Source organism: Haliaeetus albicilla, chromosome 10, assembly GCF_947461875.1.
Source record: "Haliaeetus albicilla chromosome 10, bHalAlb1.1, whole genome shotgun sequence".
Classification (NCBI taxonomy): domain Eukaryota; kingdom Metazoa; phylum Chordata; class Aves; order Accipitriformes; family Accipitridae; genus Haliaeetus; species Haliaeetus albicilla.
The window spans coordinates 23,513,467-23,533,100 of NC_091492.1; the positions used below are offsets into that span (position 1 = coordinate 23,513,467).

The window sequence follows — 19,634 nt, forward strand, 5'->3', positions numbered from 1 at the left end:
AGCCCAAGCCACCACCAGAGCCCGGGCCCCTCTGGGCTCTGTATTTATGATAAAAAAAATCATATACAAATACATACATATATATAATATATATATAAAAAAGTGGGCAGGAGACCGTGGCCAGCTGCAGGGCTCAATGCCCCTTTCTGCCCTGCACTTCTTCCTCCTGGGCTGCTCAGCGATGCTGGCTTTGGTGGCCACATCTGTGTCCCAGGAGATGCGGGTGGCCAAGGGGCATCAGATACTGTCTGAGAGGCAGCGGGCTTGGAGCATCCCTGGGCAAATTCCTCCCTGCTGCTCCATGCCTCAGTTTCCCCATCTATAGGAAGGTCACCGCATGGCCAGGCCCCATGGCGACAGGCACTTGTGGGCAGAGGACCGCCATGGGACATCCCCGTGGTGGTGGCACCTGGCCCTGGTCTCTAGGGCACCTGGATCTGCAGGTCCTCATCCTCGTCAGGGTCACTGGTGCCGTCCCCGGCGTCATCGGGGTCGAAGCGGGTGCTGCGCATCTTCCCAAAAAGTGGGGTGCTCTGCTGCCGCCGCAGCCTGTTGAGAGAGAGCTGCCGGGGTGGGGGGCGGCGGGGTGCAGCCCTGGGGGTACGCCGAAGCTGAGCCCATCCCCCTGCACCCCTACAGCATGACCGCACCCCAGTGGGACCCCATTGCTGCGGCTCCCACTAAGCTCTGGGTGCAGGATCAGCCTCCCAGCCTGGAGCCAACCCTCCAGCGTGGGGTCGGGGAGCCCTGGATGATGCTCGGCACAAGTGGGGCACCAGCTAAAACCCTCCAGTGCTGGACACCTTCCCACTGGGCATCTCGGACTCAGCCGACAGTGCAGAGCAGGGAGGAGTCATCCCCCTAAAACAGGAATCCCCCCAAAACAACCCAAGAGCCCCCATTCGCGGGAACCTGTGGTGGTTTTAGCTCCTCAAATGCCCTTGCATGAAAATTCATCAACAAAAATTTATGAAGCAAATTTGAAATCAAAAGGCCCAGAACCTGGTCAGATCTGACCAGTTTGCTGTGTTTTACTGGAAGGCATCAATTATTTAAGGACAAGCGCACGGGGAGGCTGAAGGGGGGGTGAAGATGAAGCCTCCATTATTCCTCTATGATTTAATGAAGACGTCCCAATAAAATAAAGGAATATTATAAACACAACCCCCTCAGCGCCTCCCAGAGATGCGGCATCGATCCCTCACGGCCATTTCAGCTCTTTAAGGCTGGAGAGGCGAAGCGAGGCAGGGAAAGTTTTTAAGGGTAATAAAACCCACCTCCTGACTCCCCAAACCAGTGTGGGATGCTCGAAGCCTGCTCTGGCCCTGGGTACCGGCAGGTGAAACCCCAAGTGGCATGAAACTAGGCTGTACTGGTCAGTGGGCAGTCTTATGCTGGTTTAACTGGGAGGTAAATGCCATCCAGTTTGCAGTGCGGTGAAGGCTGCTCCAAGGATGGTTGCATACCCTCCAAGGTTGTTGAAGGCACTTTGGCCACACAGCCCAGGGTTCAACCAGGGAGATGCCAGTTGAGGGATGGTGGCAAGGAGAACGTCATCCTACCCATGGGCCCTTGATGGTCCCCACCGTGGTCCCCCCCCAGTCTCCTGCTCACCGGGACTGCAGATGCTCCAGCTGCACCTGGAAGCTCTCGCTCTGCTCTGTCTGCTCATCCAGTGACCGCTGCAGCTTCCGTGTCTGGTTGTGGGCCTCATCCAGCTGCAGCATGGGATGGGACGGGGCTGTTGGCAGCCATGGAGGGAGTGGAGCTGCCCACCCCCGTCCCCACCACCGGCGCGAGATTCCTCACCTCGTCCTCAGCTTGGGCCAGCTCCTTCTTCAGCTCCTCCACCCTCAGGCGCAGCTTCTTCACCTCACCCTCGTGCTGCTCCACGCGGCGGTTGGCATGGGCCAGCTCAGCCATCTTCTCCTGGTACTGCTTCTTCAGCTTGGTGTGGATGTGCTTCAGGTCAGCCAGCTCCTGAGGTGGGCACAGGGTGGGGGGCTGAGCAGGTGAGAGCCACCCCCACTGCCGGGTGCCCCCTTCTCCCACTCCAGGTACCTCTCCCACCACCCCACACCATGATAGAGGGGCTGATGGAGCAAGGATGGGGTCACTACCACCCCTTAGATGAAGGGTGGTGGCAGAGTTGGGGCTTGAGGAGGTCCTGGGGAATGCTGAGCCACTGCTGAAGTGACAGAGTCACCCAGGGAGGGAGTGGTGGGGAACAGGACCACCCCCATGGCACCTTGTTCTTCTCGAAGAGCTCGGCCTGAATGGTTTTGAGGTCAGTGTCCAGGGCGCTGGCTGTCTGGCGCCGCTTGCGAGCCAGCACCTCCTCCAGGTCCTCGATCTGTGCCCGCAGCTTCTTGTTCTCCCGCTCCAGGTTGAGCTTCTCTGTCTCCAGCCGCTCCCGCCGGCCCCACTCGGCTGCGTTCTCTGCCTGCAGCCGCTCCATCTGGGACAGGGACATGGGGTGGCTGGGGGGCAGTGGGGACACCCCTCACCACTCCCTTCACCCCCCTGCACTGGGGTTTGGCCTCACCTCCGCACGCAGCTCCGCCAGCTTCTTGTCCATGCTGGAGCGAGCGCCCAGCTCATCCTCCAGGTCCTCCGAGATGCGCCCCAGCTCATCCTGGTGGATCTCCTTTAGGATGTTGAGCTGTAGGGGGGGGACAGCACCCAAGGTGGGCGGGGTGCACCCACCTTGTGCCACCTGAGCCCTGCCCGCACCCATCCACCCAACCTCTGCAGACGGACCAACTGGCTCAACAGCTCTAATTAAGACTCTTAATGAGCACACTGGAGTCAGGGAGGTGGCTGTGGGTCACCATGTCCAACCATGAGGAGATGCCACCTGCTGGGGGACAGGCCACCCCCCCGGGGGCACCCCTGGTCCCCAGGCACCTCACTCACCTGCTTCATCACCTCCTGCTTGTTCTTGTTGAGCTCCTCGTACTTGATCTTCCACTGGCTGAGCTCGCCCTCCAGCTTCTCGATGCTCTTGCTGAGCGCCAGCTTGTCCCTGGGGAGAGGCAATGCTGGTGACAGCCGGCAGGACTCCATGGGATGTCCCATCCCGGTGGGGACCAGGCTGGGCTCAGCTGGCACCCTGCAAGGATGACACCCTGAGCACTCACTCCCGCTCCTTGAGCAGCACTTTTTGGCACTCATCCAGCCTCAGCTTCAGGGCGGTGACTTTGGTGGCATCCTCCTCCATGACACTGACGTCCTCCCAGAGCAGGCGGCTCCGTTCCTGGCGGGCGAAGGAGGCCCGGGGGCCCCGCTGCTCCCAATTCTCATCCTGCTTGCTCGTCAAGATGTTTTCCATCAGCTCCAGCTCCTGCGGCGCCGTGGGTGGCCCGGCACAGGGGACAGGGAGTCACCAATGGGTGAGGGGGCAGCCCTGGCTTCCCACCCCCTAGAGCACCCAGCCTTCACCCCATAACCAAGAACATCCCTCCAACCAAACCCAGCAGCATCCCTCCCTCCGGTCCCCAAGGACCCCCTGAGGCTGATGGAGAGGGACCCGTCCTCCCAGGGGAGCTCCCATACACCACCATGCTCTGCTGCCGGCTCCCTGCCTCGCTAGAAATTTGGGATAATTCTGATTTATTACACTGACCTCGCCGCAACCGCTACATAGGCAATCTTCTACAAGGCTCCATGAGTGCGTGGCAAATGAGCTGCAGGGGTTTTCTGGGGAGGGGACGTCCCCGGGGACCAAGTGGGGAGCCCGCCGGGGATGCTCAGATTAGCCTCAGATTTGCTGCTCGGCAGCCGTGCCATCAGGTAGACCAAACCGACACAGCGTGGCACCCCGAGTGGTGACTTCTGCATCGCAACAGAGCCGATGGCAGCAGAGAGGGGATGGCTGGAGCAGATGGGAGCATCTCTGGGACGGCTCTGGTGTCCCCTCCTTTCTCCTGCTCCTCCTCCTCCTCCCTTCAGCACAGACCTCTGCCAGAAGCCCGTACGGCCACCCTGGCATTCGAGCCGTTGCTGGGAGATGCCACCAGCACTGCCAAAGCCACCGTCCCCTGTACCGGCACACCGACTTTTGCCTAGTGCTTCTAAAGGGAAAGCCCCAAGAAAGGGACCAGAGCCAGTGCCGAGGTGATCTTGCTGCATGGGGCTATGAGGGTCCTGCACCCCCCCCATGACACTGCTCTGAGAGGGGTCTGACCCCCCTCAATGCTGTTCCAAGAGGGGTCTGACCCCATGATACTGCTCTGAGAGGGGTCTGACCCCTGCACGCTGCTCCAAAATGTCTGACCCGCAAGGCTGCTTCAAGAGGGGCCCGTCCCACCCAACCTGCTGCTCTGAGGGGTCTGAGCCCAAAATCTTGCTCCGAGAGGGGTCTGACCACATGACACTGCTCTGAGAGGGCCCTGAGCCCCCTGTGCTGCTCTGAGGGAGTCTGACCCCCCCACGCTAACCCAAGACGCATCTGACCCCCCTGTACTGCTCTGAGAGGGGCCTGTCCCCCCCCGTGCTGCTCCAAGGGGTCTGGCCCCCCACGCTGCCCGCCTTAGTGGGGCAGGGAGTGACCCCACGGGCACCCGCAGGCAGTGATGGCTTGGGGAGACCCCCACGGCACCCTGCCAGCCCTGCTCGCCCCAACCAGCCCCCCTACCCCCCCACCTTGGCTTTCTGTGGTGCCTCGGCCCCCACATCCCGCACAGGCTCATGCTCGGGGTCGGCCTCTCCCTCCGCCCCGTCGATGTTGGGTGGGCTGCCGGTGCCGGGCCGGCCATGAAGCCGTGCCGGCGGGCGGGTGGGCGGCGGGCGCTCCTCTGGCCGGTCACGGTCACGGCGCAGGCCGGCCAACTCCTTGGTGAGGGCTTCCAGGCGATGCCGCAGCTGCCGCACCTCCTCGCGGGCCCGGTTGCGTTCGGCCCGCACCTTGCTCCATTTCTCCCGCCAGTTGGCCGTGCAGTCCGACCACCATCGCATCGTCTTCTCCATCTGGGCCGCCCGCGCCCGCGCCTCCTCCAGCTCCCGCAGCCGCAGCTCCTCCCGCCCTTCCCAGTCCCCTTCCAGCAGTGCCGGTGGGGGGCCAGGCGAGGGCGTCCCACTGGGGGGGGACGGGGAGGGTTCGGGGGCCAGTAGGGCCAGCAGCGAGCCCCCCGGCAGCGGCGGGGAGCCGGCCAGGCGCGAGGCCCCGCTTTGGCTCATGGCGGGTCTCCCCTAGGGCATGGCCGTCACCGTCGGGGCGGCGTCTCCGCCCGGGGACCTGCGGGAGACAGGAGGGGTCAGGGGGGCCCCGGGGGGGTTGCAGGAGAGGGCTGGAGGGAAGGGGGGACCACTGCCCCTGGTTTTGGGGGGAGCGGCACACTGAGCAACGAGGTCCCCGGCATGGATCCTGGTCAGGTCCCCGGTGAGGACTCCGGCAAGGTCCCCGGTGATGGCCCCGGCAAGGTCCCTGGTGATGGCCCCAGCAGGGTCCCCAGCGAGGACCGCAGCCCACCGCCCAGCCACTGGCACCACGTCCCAGCTTGGCGCTGCAGCAGGCACCAGCCTGGCCCAGGGCACCTCTGCCAGTGCCCCAGAGGCATCAACGTCTACATGTCATCTGGATGATGTCATCCACATGAGGTCATCAGGATGACATCATCTGCAGGCCTCCAAGACCATCCCCGGTGCTGTGGTGGGGGGACCCGGCTGCACCCTGGCGGCTCCAGTGAGGGTTAAAGCCTGGATCCGGTGCCAGCGAGGCAGGAACAGCTCCGGAAGACCAAACCAGCCACGGCGGCAGGATGCGTGCCGAGGCGGCCAGACACGCTCTCCGGTGATGCCGCAACAAAGGGCCGGCGCTGACCTCCTACATCCCAGCACGGATCTCACATCCCGGCTGAGCCAGGCGGGTAAACCGCCCCAGGAAACCTTAATGGGAGGCTGCTGTGCACCCTAATGGGATAAGTACAGAGCCCGGCCGCGGGCAGCCCGCAGCCTCCCGGCAGGTTTTCGGGGGGATGGTGCAGCCCAGACCCACCGCCAAATCTGGCCGGGCTGTGAGAGCCGGTGCCGGAACAGCGGAAGCATCGGCCGATGGCAATTATGTGCTTTGCACGGGGGAAAAAATTAATTTCTCTGATGATATTTGCTGATATGAAACGGTGAAGTTTTGGTAAAACTCGGAGGCAAGCCCTGGCCTGCGCTCTCCTGCTGCCTGCACGGGCTGCTGCCCCGGGGAGGAAATCCAGGTCCCGGTGGGATCCGGCACCGGCAGACCCCCAGCTGCTGTGTAATGCCCACGGCAGCACCGGCACCCGTGCGATGCCCACGGGAGCACAGACGGAGCACGGGCACCTGTGCAACACCTGCAGCAGCACGGGCACCCGTGCAATGCCCGTGGCAGCACCGCCGTCCCTGCAGTGCTCACAGGAGCACCGGCCCCCGTGCAACACCCACGGGAGTACACGTGGAGCACCGGCCCCCGTGCAACACCCACGGGGTGCACGCCTGGATCACGGGCACCCCTGGAACACCCACGAAGAGCACGCGTGGAGCACCGGCCCCTGTGCAGGACCCGCGGGAACGCGCCTGGAGCGCGCTCCCCCCCCCCCCGGGCTCCGGCGCGCGGCCCCCGCCGGCCGTCCCGGACTCCCGGCGGGGGCGGAACCGCCCGCCCCCCGTGCCTCCCCATTGGTCGCGGGCGCTGCCACTCCGCCTCCGGCGGTGACGCGCCCCGGCCCGCGGGAGCCGCCGCATTCCTCCGCGCCCGCCCCGCCCCGGCCCGTCCCGGCCCGGTACGGCCGGTACCGCCCGGCCCGGCTCGGCCCCGCTCGGCCCCGTACCGCCCGGCTCGGCTCGGTACCGCCCGGCCCGCCCTGCTCCGCCCCGTCCTGGCGCGCCACCCCCCACCCCCCTAACCCCGGCCAAAGTTTCCCGCAAGTTTCCCGTCGCGCCGGTGCCGCCGGTGCCGCGGCCCGCCCGCCCGCCCGCCGGCCCGGCCCGCCCCGCTCTCTCACCGGTAGCGGCGCGGCGGCGGTACGGGCAGCCCGCGCGGGCCGGGGCGCTGCCGGCGGAGTCTCCTCCTCCTCCCCCTCCTCCTCCTCCTCCCCCCGCCGCTCCCGCCCCCCGCCCGCGCCCCGGGGGGGTGGGGTGGGGGGGCCGGTCCCGCTGCCGGAGCCCAGCCCGTGGCCGCGGTTGCGTTTCCTGCCTGTGCGGCGGGGGGGGGTGGGGGGAGTATGCTCGCGTGCTTGTGCTTGTGCTTGCACGCGTGGGGTTTCCCAGCGGTTATGCTCGGGGGAGGTTTTACACGGGTGTTTGCATGTGGGAGGCCGTGCCCAGCGATGCACGTGCGTGTTGCGCGTGGGTGCACGATGACATGCTTGCACACGCGTGCAGGCGGGTGTTTGCCCACGGCGGAGCTTGCTCGTGGGTGTTTCTGCAGGCGTTTTTAGGTGCAGGCGGGTGGCACGCAAGCGTCTGCACCAAGGAGCGCGTGCACAGCGATGCCTGCGCACAAACGTGTTGCAGGCATTTGCGCAGGCTGTACACAGGCATGCTTGCGCACAAGTCTGTTGCACACAAGCGTTTGCGCGCGAGAGGTTGCACGCTGCTGGTTGCACGAGGTTGTCGTTGCTCATGGGTGCTTGCAGACGTGCACAGGAGCGTGCTTGCTCATGAGGGTTTGCACACGAGTGTGGTGCATAGAGGGGCTTGCACAGGCGCGTGCTCACACGTGGGCACGCTCACACACATTTGCATGAGTATTTGCACGCAGGCGTGCCAGCGCACAAGTGTGATGCACATGGGGCTGCAGCTGCCAGACTGCAGCTTGGCCCCGGCTTCCTTCCAGCCTGGGCCTCTTCGGGGTTTGAGTGCTCCTGGAGCCACCAGTGCCATGGCTGCGGTGGAGGGGGGGGCTGGTGTCTGCTGCTGGAGCAGGCCTGACCCTTCTTCCCTGTGGCTCTGGCTGCTCCCACAGGATTGGCATCGCTCTGCTCCACATCCATGAGTCGGAGGCTGAGGCTTGGGAGGGGACCCAGGGGGGATGGGACATCCCTGCCCAAGGGTCCCCATGGGTGAGCAGGTCCTGGACGGCCACACAGCACTGCCCACCGCATCACCGCATGTCCCAATGCTGGCTCTGTCCTGCTCCCGACCGAGCAGCAAAGCCCCAAACCACCATTTTTGCCTGGTATTTTGCCCTTTGCTGGATGCTTTTCAGCCAAAAAAAAAGGGGAAATACAAGTGGCCAAAAGGATTTGTGTCGCACAGGACAGGGAAATGATGCCATGGGACACCGACACACTTTTCTCCCCCAGCATCAAGCAAAGCAGGGAAAAATAAATCAAATCAAAGCAAAACTGCAAATGCCTGTGCATGTTCTCTCCAAGCCCGGTATTTTTCCACTGGAAACGACCCCAAAAAGCTGGAGGCAGGGGACGCTTTGCTCTCCCACGCCCCTATCCCTGCATTTTGCGCCAGGGAAGCCCAAACCGGCAGCTTTGCTTGCAGCTGGTAAAGCGATTTTGCAGGCGGTTTGGCCAGAGCTGTTGGTGCGTGCCGGCGGGTTGGGGTTTTAACCCGCTCCCGGCACTAAAACCAGGCTTTGAAAACCAGCAAAGTTTTTTCCAAGTGTGTCTTTACTGTTTGCTTGGATGTGAACATCTCGGTGACACCGGCATGTTCGAGGACGCGTTGCCAGCAGCCTGGGATCTGTGGTTTTTGCCCATGCAAAAATCAAACCTCCTTGGCCCAGGGCATGTCACCTAAGGACGTAGACAGTGACCCATCTCTGTGGTCCATGAACCATCCTCCTGGCACCTTTCTCGTCCAGCTCTGGGTTTCCAGCCTGGCCCAGGGTGCCTGGCTGTGCCCAAAGGGCTCCTGTCTTCGGGGTGGGTCAGATGGAGGCAGATGGTTGCCCTGTGCCATGAACTGAGACCTGGAGACTGGTTGCATGAGTGGCTGCAGGTGCTGGGCAAGCACAGGGTGGCATCGCTGCCCCGTGGTGGGAACCGGTGTGGTGGAGCTGTCCCCACGCCTCTGCATGTGGCCATGTCCCTGCAGTTGGACCCAGCAGCCCCTGGAACACAAGGTGAAGCCTTTTGGGGAAAACCTAACTGTTTTAGGGAAAAAAAAGAAGACCTTTTTTCCTTCGGCTGGGCCAGCTGGCATCGCTGAGGACCTGTGCCATTGTGGCTGGGGGTGGCGCAGAGGATGCCAGTTCCGTCCTGGCAGTAGCATCAAACTGTAGTATCAGGGAATCAGAATATCTTGAGTTGGAAAGGACTCATAGGGATCAGCAAGTCCAACCTCCTGCTCCTTGCAGGACTACCTAAAACTAAACCATATGAGCAAGAGTGTCATCCAGACGCTCCTTGAACTCTGACAGGCTTGGTGCCGTGATCTCTTCCCTGGGGATCCTGTTCCAGGGACCGACCACTGTCTTGGTGAAGAACCTTTTCCTAATGTCCAACCTGAACTTCCCATGTTGCAGCTTCATTCCGTTTCCTCTTGTCCTGTCACTGGTCACCAGAGAGAGGAGATCAGCATCTCCCCTGCCGCTGCCCTCCTTGAGGAAATTGTAGACTGCAATGAGGTCACCCCTCAGCCTTCTCTTCTCCAAGCTGAACAAGGCAAGTGGCCTCAGCCAATCCTCATAAGTCTTGCCCTCAAGGCCTTTCACGATCTTGGCTGCCCTCCTATGGACACATTCTCGTAGTTTGCTGTCCTTCTGATACTGAGGCGCCCAAAACTGCACACAGTGCTTGATGTGGGGCTGCATCAGTGTGGTGTAGAGTGGGACAGTCACCTCCCTCAACCGACTAGCCATGCTGTGCTGGACGCATGCCGGGCCACGGTTGGCCCTTTTGGCTTCCAGGGCACACTGTTGACTCCTATTCAACTTGCCGTCAACCCAAACCCCCAGATCTCTTTCTGTGGGGCTGGTCTCCAGCCTCTCGTCCCCCAATTTGTACGTATAACTAGGATTACCCCGTCCCAGGTAGAGAATCCAGCACTTGCTCTTCTTAAATGTCATACGGTTGGTGATTGCCCAGCTCTCTAGTCTATGCTGATCTCTCTGTCAGGCCTCTCTACCCTCGAGGGAGTCTACAGCTCCTCCTAATTTAGTATCGTTGGCAAACTTACTTAATGTACATTCGATTCCTGCATCCAGATCATTTATAAAAACACTAAAGGGCACCGGCCCTAAAATTGAGCCCTGGGGAACCCCACTGTGACTGGCTGCCAGCCTGATGATGTGACCCTGTTTACTCTAAGTCTTTGAGCCTGACCTGTCAGCCAATTGCTCACCCAACATGTGATGGACTGTCTGCTGGACAGTTTGTCCAGAAGGATACCGTGAGAGACAGTATCAAAAGCTTTGCTAGAATCCAAACCCACCACATCTACAGGCTTCCTTTGGTCAACTTGATGGGTGACCTTGTGTTTTGGGTTTGTGTGGCGGGGTTTTTTGGTAGCAGGGAGGGGCCGCAGGGGTGGCTCCTGTGAGAAGGTGCTAGAAGCTTCCCTGGCTCCAAGTCGGACCCACCTCTGGCCAAGGCCGAGCCCATGAGCGACGGCGGTAGCACCTCTGGGAGAACATATTTAAGAAGGGGAACCTGCAGTGAGTGAGGGGATTGGAATGTGAGAGGAACCCCTCTGCAGATACCGAGGTCAGTGAAGAAGGAGGGGGAGGAGGTGTGCCAGAGGAGGGGATGCCCCTGCAGCCAGTGGTGAGACAGCAGGCTGTCCCCCCCCAGGCCATGGAGGTGAGCAGGGGAGCAGATGCCCACCCGCAGCCTGTGGAGGACCCCACACCAGAGCCAGTGGATGCCCCCAAAGATGGCCGTGACTCTGTGGCAAAGCCCGTGCTGGAGCAGTCTGTGCCTGAAGGACTGCAGCCCATGGAAAGGACCCATGCCAGAGAAGTTCGTGAAGAACTGCAGCCTGTGGGAAGGACTCACATTGGAGAAGTTCATGGATGACTGTCTCCCGTGGGAGGGACCCCACAGTGGAGCAGGGGAAGAGTGAGGAGTCCTCCCCCTGAGGAGGAAGGAGCGGCAGAGACAACGTGTGACGAACTGACCACAACCCCCATTCCCTGATCCCCTGCGCTGCTGGGGAGGGTAGGAAGAGAATCTGGGAGTGAAGCTGTGCCTGTGAAGAAGGGAGGGGTGAGGGGAAGGTGTTTTAAGATTTGGGTTTACTTCTCATTATCCTGTTTTGATTTGACTGGTAGTAAATTAAATTGATTTTGTTTCTTCCCCAAGTCGGGCCTGTTTTGCCCGTGACCATAGTGGTGAGAGATCCCTCCCTGCCCTTGTCTCAATCCACGAGCCTTTCTTCATATTTTCTCCTCATCCCACCAGGGCCAGGACAGGAGGAGTGAACGAGTGACTGTGTGGTGCTTTGTTACTGGGTGGGTTTAAACCACGACACCTTGTCATAAAAGGAAATTCAGTTGGCTAAGCACGACTTTCCCCTCATGAACCTGTGTTGGCTATGACCAATGACTGCATTGTCTCTCAAGTGTTTTTCAATAACTCCCAGAATAACCACCTCCATCATTTTACCAGGCACTGAAGTGAGACTGACAGGCCTATAATGACCATGGTCTTCCTTCTTACCCTTCTTGAAAATTGGGACAACATTTGCCAGCTTCCAGTTGACTGGGGCCTCTCCAGACTCCCAAGACCGTTGAAAAATAACGCAGAGAGGTCCCATGATGACATCGGCCAGCTCTTTCAGTACCCTGGGATGAACGCTTCTGCCTTCTGCCCTGCTGGATTGACTTGCTACACTTACCAAACTGCAGCATCATGATGCTCCTGCCCCAGTGGCACCGCCGTGGTGCCAGTGCTGCCACAGCAGCTGGCCAGGCTCCTCAGCACGGGAGAGCAGGGGTTGCTGGTGAGCCGGTGGTGAGGAGAAGAACATTAGGGGCAGAAGGTTAATTATATCAACTTGTCTTTGGGCCACGCCGAATCGCAGACGTCTGCTGTGTCCTTGCAGTTTGGCAGTGCTGGGAATGCTCGCCCTGGTCCCTTACCAGGCTGTGAAAAAGAGTAAGCAAAAGGAAATGTAAAAGCTCTCTTGATTTAATCTGCGCATCTGCATACGAACACTTCCCTTTCTGCTGCCGCAACTGCTACACAGGCAGAGCTAGAGCAGCCGACCCCACCGTGGTGCTGCTGACGCCAAGAGCTGCCCCGTGCCCAAGGTAGGGGCTTTGCCAGAGCAAGGTGGGTATGTGGGGGGCTGGCACAGTGCTGGGGGCTCACCGGGTCACCAAGCTGCTCCCCACGAAGGCAAAATCCACCCGAAGTGACACCTGCACCCTGCCATTTCTGGAGGGCGCAGTAAGGGAATGATGCCGTCTGCAGCTCAGCGGCAGCGGGGATGGCATTTGGCATTACCGGGCTGTGCTGGATGGCAGGGGAGGTCAGGCCAAGCACCTGCATCGGGCACCCTGGGGATCCGAGGGTGAGAAGTAAGAGGGTTATTTACTGGAAAACATCCTAAAGGGGACGTGGTGGCTGTCCCTCACTGGGGGTCAGAGGGCAGCCTGTGCAGGCAGCTGCCCAACATGCTGCCTACTGCGCTGCTGCTCCTGCCCCGGGAGGCTCCAGCTGTGCTGGCCACCACCAGCCTCAGCACCTCGAAGCATCAATCCCATCACTGCATCCACAGTAAAGCCATTTGTGCATCGGGGTTGCACCCCAGCACCACTAGCCTCACAGCCTCTCTCCCCAGCTGCTTTCGGTGCCAGCGGTGTTAGCATGGCAGGCGTTGCCGTGGGCAGCACTGGGTGCAGTGTTGCAATGGATGCAAATCTTGCTGCTGGCTGCCTTCCCCCCACCCTGCACCGGAGACGCTTCCTCCTCCCCAGCTCAGTGCTGGGCCACTGCCAGCAAGCTGCGGCACCACAGCAGAGCATGCCGGTGACCCTTCTGGCTTGCAGGTTGCTTGCTGGGGATTTGCAGCTACGGGCTGGGATGGCAGCGAGGTCCGAGTCCCTGTTGGAGGGGGAGAAGGCAAGAAGCCTTGCCCCCTGCAGTTTTACCACCTTAATGGTAAAATGGACGCAAAGGGCATCTTGCACCCCAGTCGCTGCGGTGCGACCCCTCCTCCTCACCCTGCCACCAGCACAGCTGCTTGGTGCTTCCAGGGTGGGGCTTTGCCACTGCGATGGCTTTGGTGGGGCTTGACTGCTGGGGATGGGGGGGAAGCCGCCAGGACCTCATCTTTGACCTGTGGCCGGTGTGTGGGAAAGGGCCAAGGTCCGGGGGACGTGGGTGGGGGCTCTAGAGAGCTGCCCAGGTCCTCGGTGCCTTTTGCAGGAGAGGAGCATGGCGATGCCCACCCTGCTGCTCATTGCCCTCGTCCTCTGCCTTGCCACCTGTGTCCTGCGGGCTCAAAGTAGGGACATCTCCCATCCCGGCATTGGGCTGGGTGCTTTTGGGGCTCCCTGGACTGGGTTGAGACAGCGAGCAGGGCAGGTTGCCGAATACCAAGGCTCAGCTCCTGAAATGGCTCCATCAGAGCTGAAGAGCAACATGGACAGCCTGGAGAAGGAGCTGCAGCAGGGCTGCAGCAGTGCCCACCACGCCAGGGAGAGGTGAGTACTGGCATCTGCCCTGCTGTCCCCCAGACCCCCCACATTCCCCTAGACCCACAGGGGCCAGATCCTGCTGCACCCTGCCCTGAACACCCTCCCTGTGAAGGTTAAACCAGCTGGAGGAGCAGCTGGCCCACCAGGAGAAATACAACTTCACGGGTGCCATGATCGAGACCTACGTGTTCAAGTTCATAACTGAGCACTTCAGAGGCTTAAACCTCAGCAGCAGGATGGTTAGTCGTGTGTCCCCCTGCACTGCTGGGGCTATTCCCAGGGGATGCCTGCACCCTCCTGGCCCTCCACCTCCAGTGGGAGGTACCGGGGGATGCTGGGGTGGCTGATGCTTGCCCTCACTGGGTTTCCATCATCCTCCAAGGATGCTTTATGCCAGCAAAGCCTCCTGAGATGCGGCTCTGCCAGGGTGTTGCAGGCAGCCATGGCTGCAGATCCCCAGCACCATCACTGTGATAAATCCAGGGGCTTCTAAAGCCGGGGGAGGGGGGTGTTTCTGCAGCCGAGAGCCAGGGTTTCCATCCTGAAGCTTTTTTGATTTACGAAAAGGGAAGCCGTGGCCTGCACCTCCCTGCGGTGGCAAGGGAGATGGAAACTGCCACGGGGAGCGCACGGGGTGACTTCCCCGTCCTGGTGCAAGGGGGCTGCAAGGTGTCACCGCAGCACTTCCCCAGGCCGTGGGGCTGCCCTGCCGGGGAATTCCGACTGCTCCAGCCAAAGGTCCCTTCCTGCAGGACAAGGTAGGTTTTGCAGACAGGGGTGCCTGCCTGCCAGCTGGGACCCCCCACTCGGGACCTGGGAGCAGAGACCATCTGAGGGAGCCCACCAAGGTGTGAAATCCCACTGGGAAAGCATCCTGGTGCGATGCCATCTGTGCCATGCTCGCCCCGCGGTGGGGCCGGCAGGACAGGCGTGCCCACCCATGGGTGATGGACCTCCCACCTGTGGCTTCCTGTGTGCTACAGGCTGGGAGGGCTCAAGATGGGAGAGGCTGCCATATCTGCACATCTGCAGGCAGTGCGGCAGAGCTGGAGCTGCCACTGGGGCCGGGGGATGCTGCGGGGCCACGCCGGTAACTGGGGTGGCTGTGCTGGGGGGGGCAGCCAGGGCAGCACCCTGACCCCCTGCCGAGCCAGCTGAGCATGGGGCAGCTGAACCCATCTCTCCCCTGCCCACAGGTGCAGGATGTGAAGCGAGGCATCGGCGGGAGGCTCAGGCATGCCATGAACTTCCCGGTGGAGCTCATGGAGGGCATCAAGACGCGGGGAGTGGAGCAGAAGCTTGTCTGCATCTACATCCACAGCCCCTGCATCTTCCAGGTGAGCCACAGGTCTTCGCACAGACCCGCCGAGCATCCTTGGCCAGCAGCACGCCCGCCATGCCACCCCCCCCCCCCCCCGCTGAGATGCTCGGGGCGGGCGGGATGTCCTGGGGACCCAGGACTCTCCCCGCAGGCACCCCACCTGTTGCAGGATGTCCACAACAACTCCGTGCTGAATGACAATGTGCTGGGAGCCTTCCTGCGGAGCAGGCATGTGGCCGGGCTCAGCCACCCCGTGGAGATCCAGTTCTGGCACGACATGGTGCTGGTAAGCAGGACTCCACTGCCGGCACGAGCTGGCGGGGGATCCTCCACACCAGCATTTCCCCTGGAGTTGGGGAAAGTGTCCCCCTTTGCATTGGGACCAAAAGGTTTCTGGGGTCCCTGGGGAGCAGAGAAGGTCCCCAGCTCTCCCCCTCTGTCCCTTTTCCACCAGGATGCCTCCAACGCCACCTGTGTCTTCTGGCAGCCTGGAGCCAGTAAGTGTGGCCGCGGCCAGGGCAGGGGCAATGCCAGCTCAGTGCCACCCTGAAGGCATTGCCCGTCCGCCTCCTGGGCAGCCCTGGCAGGGCTCGACATCCCCTCAATGTCCCCGTCCCCTGGCCGCTGTGCCACCCTCTGATGGCAGCTCTCCGATGGCAGGTGTGGGCAGCCCAGGCAGCTGGAGCAGGGAGGGCTGCAAGACCACACACAGGGAGGGCACCGTTATCTGCCACTGCAACCACCTCACCTACTTCGCCGTCCTGCTGGTCCATAGCCCCCCTTCCTCCTTCCCTCTTCTTCCTTCTTCCTCCTACCCCATGCTCCTTCTTCCTTCCCTCCTTTCTGCTTCCTCCTTCCTTCCCTCCTTCCATCTTCTTCCATCCTCCTTCCATCTTCCTCCTTTCCCCTTCCCTCCATCCTTCTTCCTCCTCCCTGGAGGTGTGGGTGTAGGTGGATGTGGGGGTACAGGCTGGATGTGGAGGTACAGGCTGGATGTGGGGGTACAGGCTGGATGTGGGGGTACGGGGTGTATGGGGAGTGTCCTGCAGGAGAGGGTGGTTTTGCAAGGGGCCCCTCGACTTTCCCAGTGGGTGGGTTCTGCTGTGGGATCTGTCCCGGCTCACCCCCTCCCTCCTCACTCCTGGCAGGTCCCAGCGGGCACCCTGAGCCCGGCCCAGCTGGCATCGCTCACCCACATCAGCACCATCGGCTGCTCCCTCTCTGCTGCCGCCACCCTCTGCACCCTCCTGCTCTGCTGCTTCTCCAGGTAGAGCTGTGCCATGCCGTGCTGTGCATGCCACGTTGTGCTGTGCCATGCTATACCTTGCCATGCTGTGTCATGATTCACTGTACCATGCCACACTGTGCCGTGCAGTGCCGTGCCATCCGGTGGGTGCCCACCAGCACCCCGTGCCCTCCACCCTGTCTTGCAGGAGGCGGCTGAGGAACAGCACGACCAAGATCCACATGCACCTCCTGGCCGCGCTGCTCCTGCTCAACTGCAGCTTCCTGCTGAGCACGCCGCTGGCCACCGGCCCCGAGTGGCTCTGCCGGGTCACCGCTGCCCTGCTGCACGCCAGCCTTCTCTGCACCCTGGCATGGATGGCTGCTGAGGCTTTCCACCTCCTTCTCCTCCTTGTCAAGGTCTACAATGTCTACATCCAGCACTACCTCCTCAAGCTCTGCCTCTTCTCTTGGGGTGAGTGGGCATGCACCCAACCCTGCCTGTCCCTGCCTGCCTGCGGCACAGCTGCCCCAGCACAGCCCCACACAGCCTGTCCCTGGGCCCACAGGTTTGCCCACACTGGCCGTGGTGGCTGTTTTTGTCTTCAAGAGAGATACGTATGGGTACCACACCATCCACACCACTGAAGGCTACAGCAACGTGACTATGTGAGTGAAGGGGGGCTGCCAGCTTCCCAGGCACCCTGGGCACACTGGTCACCCCACAGACCCCAGGCACCCCAGGCACAGCATGGACCCCAGGCATAGCATGCACCCTGGGCACCCTGGGCACAGCATGGACTGCAGGCACAGCACGCACCCCAGGCACAGCATGCACCCTGAACACTCCAGGCACAGCATGCACCCAGGGCACCCTGGCACGCCAGACACACCAGGCACCCCAGGCACATGGGGCTGACCCAGGGCTGGGGCCAGCAGGAGCCAGCCATAGCTCTGCTGGGTGCCACTTTTTGGTGAGCCTGGCTCTGCCAGCTGCCCACCTCCATCTTGCCACGTGTGGGGGCACCTGCCGCTGTGCCCCTTCCACGCCAAGCTCCTTCTTGGGGGTGCTGGCCCTTGTACCCAAGAGAGTCCCCCTCTGCCAGGTGCTGGCTCACCAGCCTTCCAGCCTATTCTGCCACCCTCTGCTATGCCGGCCTCATCCTGCTCTTCAACATGCTGGTGCTGGGGAGGGTGGTAATGATACTGCGGAGTATCCAGCAGCAGAAGGGGCAGGCAAGGAAGGACTGGGCAACGGTGCTGGGGCTCACCTGCCTGCTGGGCACCACCTGGGGCCTGGCCTTCTTCGGCTTCGGCATCTTCCTCGTCCCCCAGCTCTACCTCTTCACCATCCTCAACTCCCTGCAAGGTCGGTGGGGAGCGCCGGGAGGGGCGGGGTTGGGGGATGGGCACCCGGTGGCTTGGGAGCAGCGGGGTCCTTGTCACCTTCCTGCTCCTCGCGGGAGCTCGGTACAGCCATGGCAGTGACGGCGTTGCCACCCACCCACAGGTCTCTCTGTCTGCCTCTGGTACATCACCGTGCACCGCCGGAGCAAGCCGGGCCCTGCCAGCAACACCTCCAGATACCCCGACGCCAGGGTGAAGGGCTGCGAGGGGAGCTCGGGAGCTGCTCCATGAGGACGCAGCATGGTGGTATCCCCCGGGCTCGACAGCCGGTGCTGTGACCCCATGGGTTTCTTCAGGGGAAGCATTTGGGCTGCAAAGCTGGATTTCTGGGTGGCGGGAGCTGCCTGCTGCGGGGGGCTGTGGCTCGGGGCACCGCGCTTCCCTGGGAACCATGGCTGCACCCGTGCCAGCCCCCGGCAGCCCTGCTGCCTCGTATCCCCTCCATTAGTAACCAACACTGACTTCTTCCGCTGAAGGCAGACGTTTCTCATTAAAAGCACCCTTGAATTGCTGATGCAGGTCTCCTCCACCGCTGGAGGAGCAGCACGGATGTGGCTGTGGTCCCACAGCCGGCCGCTGCCACCCCATCACCCCGACCCCATGGCAGGCAGAGCCGGCAAAGCCGGCAGCCACGCTCTGCCTTGTCGTTAGTGAAGGTCCCACTAGATGGCACGAGGATTTCAAAGATGGTCGCAGCTCTGGACTGCACACAGCAAGCAGAGCCGGCCAGCAGCGGTCTGGGCCTCCGGCCATACCGGTTGGCAGTGCCAGTGAGGAGCCCCCGGACAGCCAGGAAAGGACGTCCGAGCCCCCTTGGGGAGCTGCCACCTGGCATCTCACAAGGGACAGGCAGAAGTGGGGGGTCTCCAGCTATAACCCCCCAACCCATTTGGTGCTGGCATGGCTGCAGGCTTGCGAGTGTGGCTGTAAGGCTGTGGCACGCCCAACCCCCCCAACCCTGGGTTTTCACCCACCACAGCACCCTGCCAAAAGCCCTCCTGCTTGCCCCAAAGCCAGCGCGGGGATGGAGGACGCCCGCAGCCCCAGGTCGGCGAGCAAACCGGGCAAGCAGGGCTTCGGCTTGGCATTGGGAGGACGTGCTGGAGTGGAGGAGAGGGTGGGAAGTGAGTAAGTGAACCGGCAGCTCAGCTTACCTCCTGCTCTCACTTAGGAAGGCAGACCCCAAGCAGAGCTCCTCAACATGACCAAGTGCTTTATTGGGGTTTAAGCAGTCCAGCCTGTGGGAAACAAATAGTGAGGACAAATTGCAGGGAGTAAAACCATCGGCTGGAGGCCGCGAGTCAGCCCTGAGCCCCTGGTGCATCCCCATACACCGGGCTTAACCCAGAACTGCACCCATGGCTTTGGCATTGCAGGTGCCCGAGATTTTGGAGCTGGGCATTCCGCTCTGCCTGCTGGGATGCAGAGCAGCATCACAGCACGGTGATGCCAGCAGGGCCACAAATCCACCTGTGGTGACAGTGGGGTCCCCACTGTCCCCATGCTTGTAGCTTGCAGGGTGTGCCAGTGAGGTGCCATTTGCTGGTGCTGCCCATTTCTGGTCCTGTGGCTGGGGACTGGGCATCACCGGGCAGCCTCATGGGGCGACACGCTGCCCGTCTCTGCCTTCCCATGCCGCTCCGCCGAGCGGCGTTTCTCTTTCTGGCTGCTTCCCTGGGCCTGGTTCTGGGCAGAGAAGGAAGCCACTGGCTATTGTTCTTTGTTCTGCGCACAAAGGGCAGCCAGCGCCGCTGAGTTTCCATCCCTCCCGCCTGCGGCCAGGACAAAAGCCTGTCCTGCCGGGGCTGTGTACCCCAGCCTTCCAGCCCGCCAGGCACCGCGGTGTCCCTGGCTTGCGGGCGCGCGCCCGCCGCGTGGCGATGAGCTGTGCATGTCTCACCACTCCGGCGGCTGACTTCAACTACTAAATAAGAAGCCTGGAGGTTTGGTGAGGTGCCAAGCACCCGGCTTGTCCCCCATGAGCCCCACCGTGGGAGAGTTGCATCCCGGCTGTGGCAGCTCCAGCCCCCCGGTTGCTCTTGGGACGCACTTTCCGTACCCCTTCTCCCCATCTCAAGATTTCGGGGCTTGCGGCATGAGTCACGCCGG

General features: G+C 62.0%; 2 protein-coding genes across 2 annotated transcripts; one reads left to right on the plus strand and one right to left on the minus strand.

Annotated features, from left to right (window-relative positions):
* Positions 1-12: 12 nt before the first annotated feature.
* Positions 13-7,050, minus strand: CCDC102A (coiled-coil domain containing 102A). Its single transcript, XM_069793970.1, has 9 exons — positions 6,975-7,050; positions 4,645-5,236; positions 3,141-3,343; positions 2,917-3,025; positions 2,546-2,662; positions 2,249-2,458; positions 1,810-1,980; positions 1,615-1,718; positions 13-549 (listed from the first exon to the last, which is right to left on the minus strand). The coding sequence occupies exons 2-9, from the start codon at positions 5,176-5,178 to the stop codon at positions 423-425; spliced, it is 1,575 nt and encodes a 524-aa protein (XP_069650071.1). The 5' UTR covers positions 5,179-5,236; positions 6,975-7,050; the 3' UTR covers positions 13-422.
* Positions 7,051-12,547: 5,497 nt separating this feature from the next.
* Positions 12,548-18,063, plus strand: ADGRG5 (adhesion G protein-coupled receptor G5). The gene is made up of 14 exons (XM_069795489.1): positions 12,548-12,650; positions 12,715-12,922; positions 13,235-13,380; positions 13,477-13,579; positions 13,686-13,812; positions 14,776-14,910; positions 15,064-15,180; positions 15,349-15,391; positions 15,555-15,661; positions 16,043-16,161; positions 16,328-16,593; positions 16,688-16,787; positions 17,225-17,487; positions 17,629-18,063. Exons 1-14 carry the CDS (start codon positions 12,548-12,550, stop codon positions 17,754-17,756), a joined length of 1,965 nt encoding a protein of 654 aa, XP_069651590.1. The 3' UTR covers positions 17,757-18,063.
* The last annotated feature ends 1,571 nt before the right edge of the window (positions 18,064-19,634 follow it).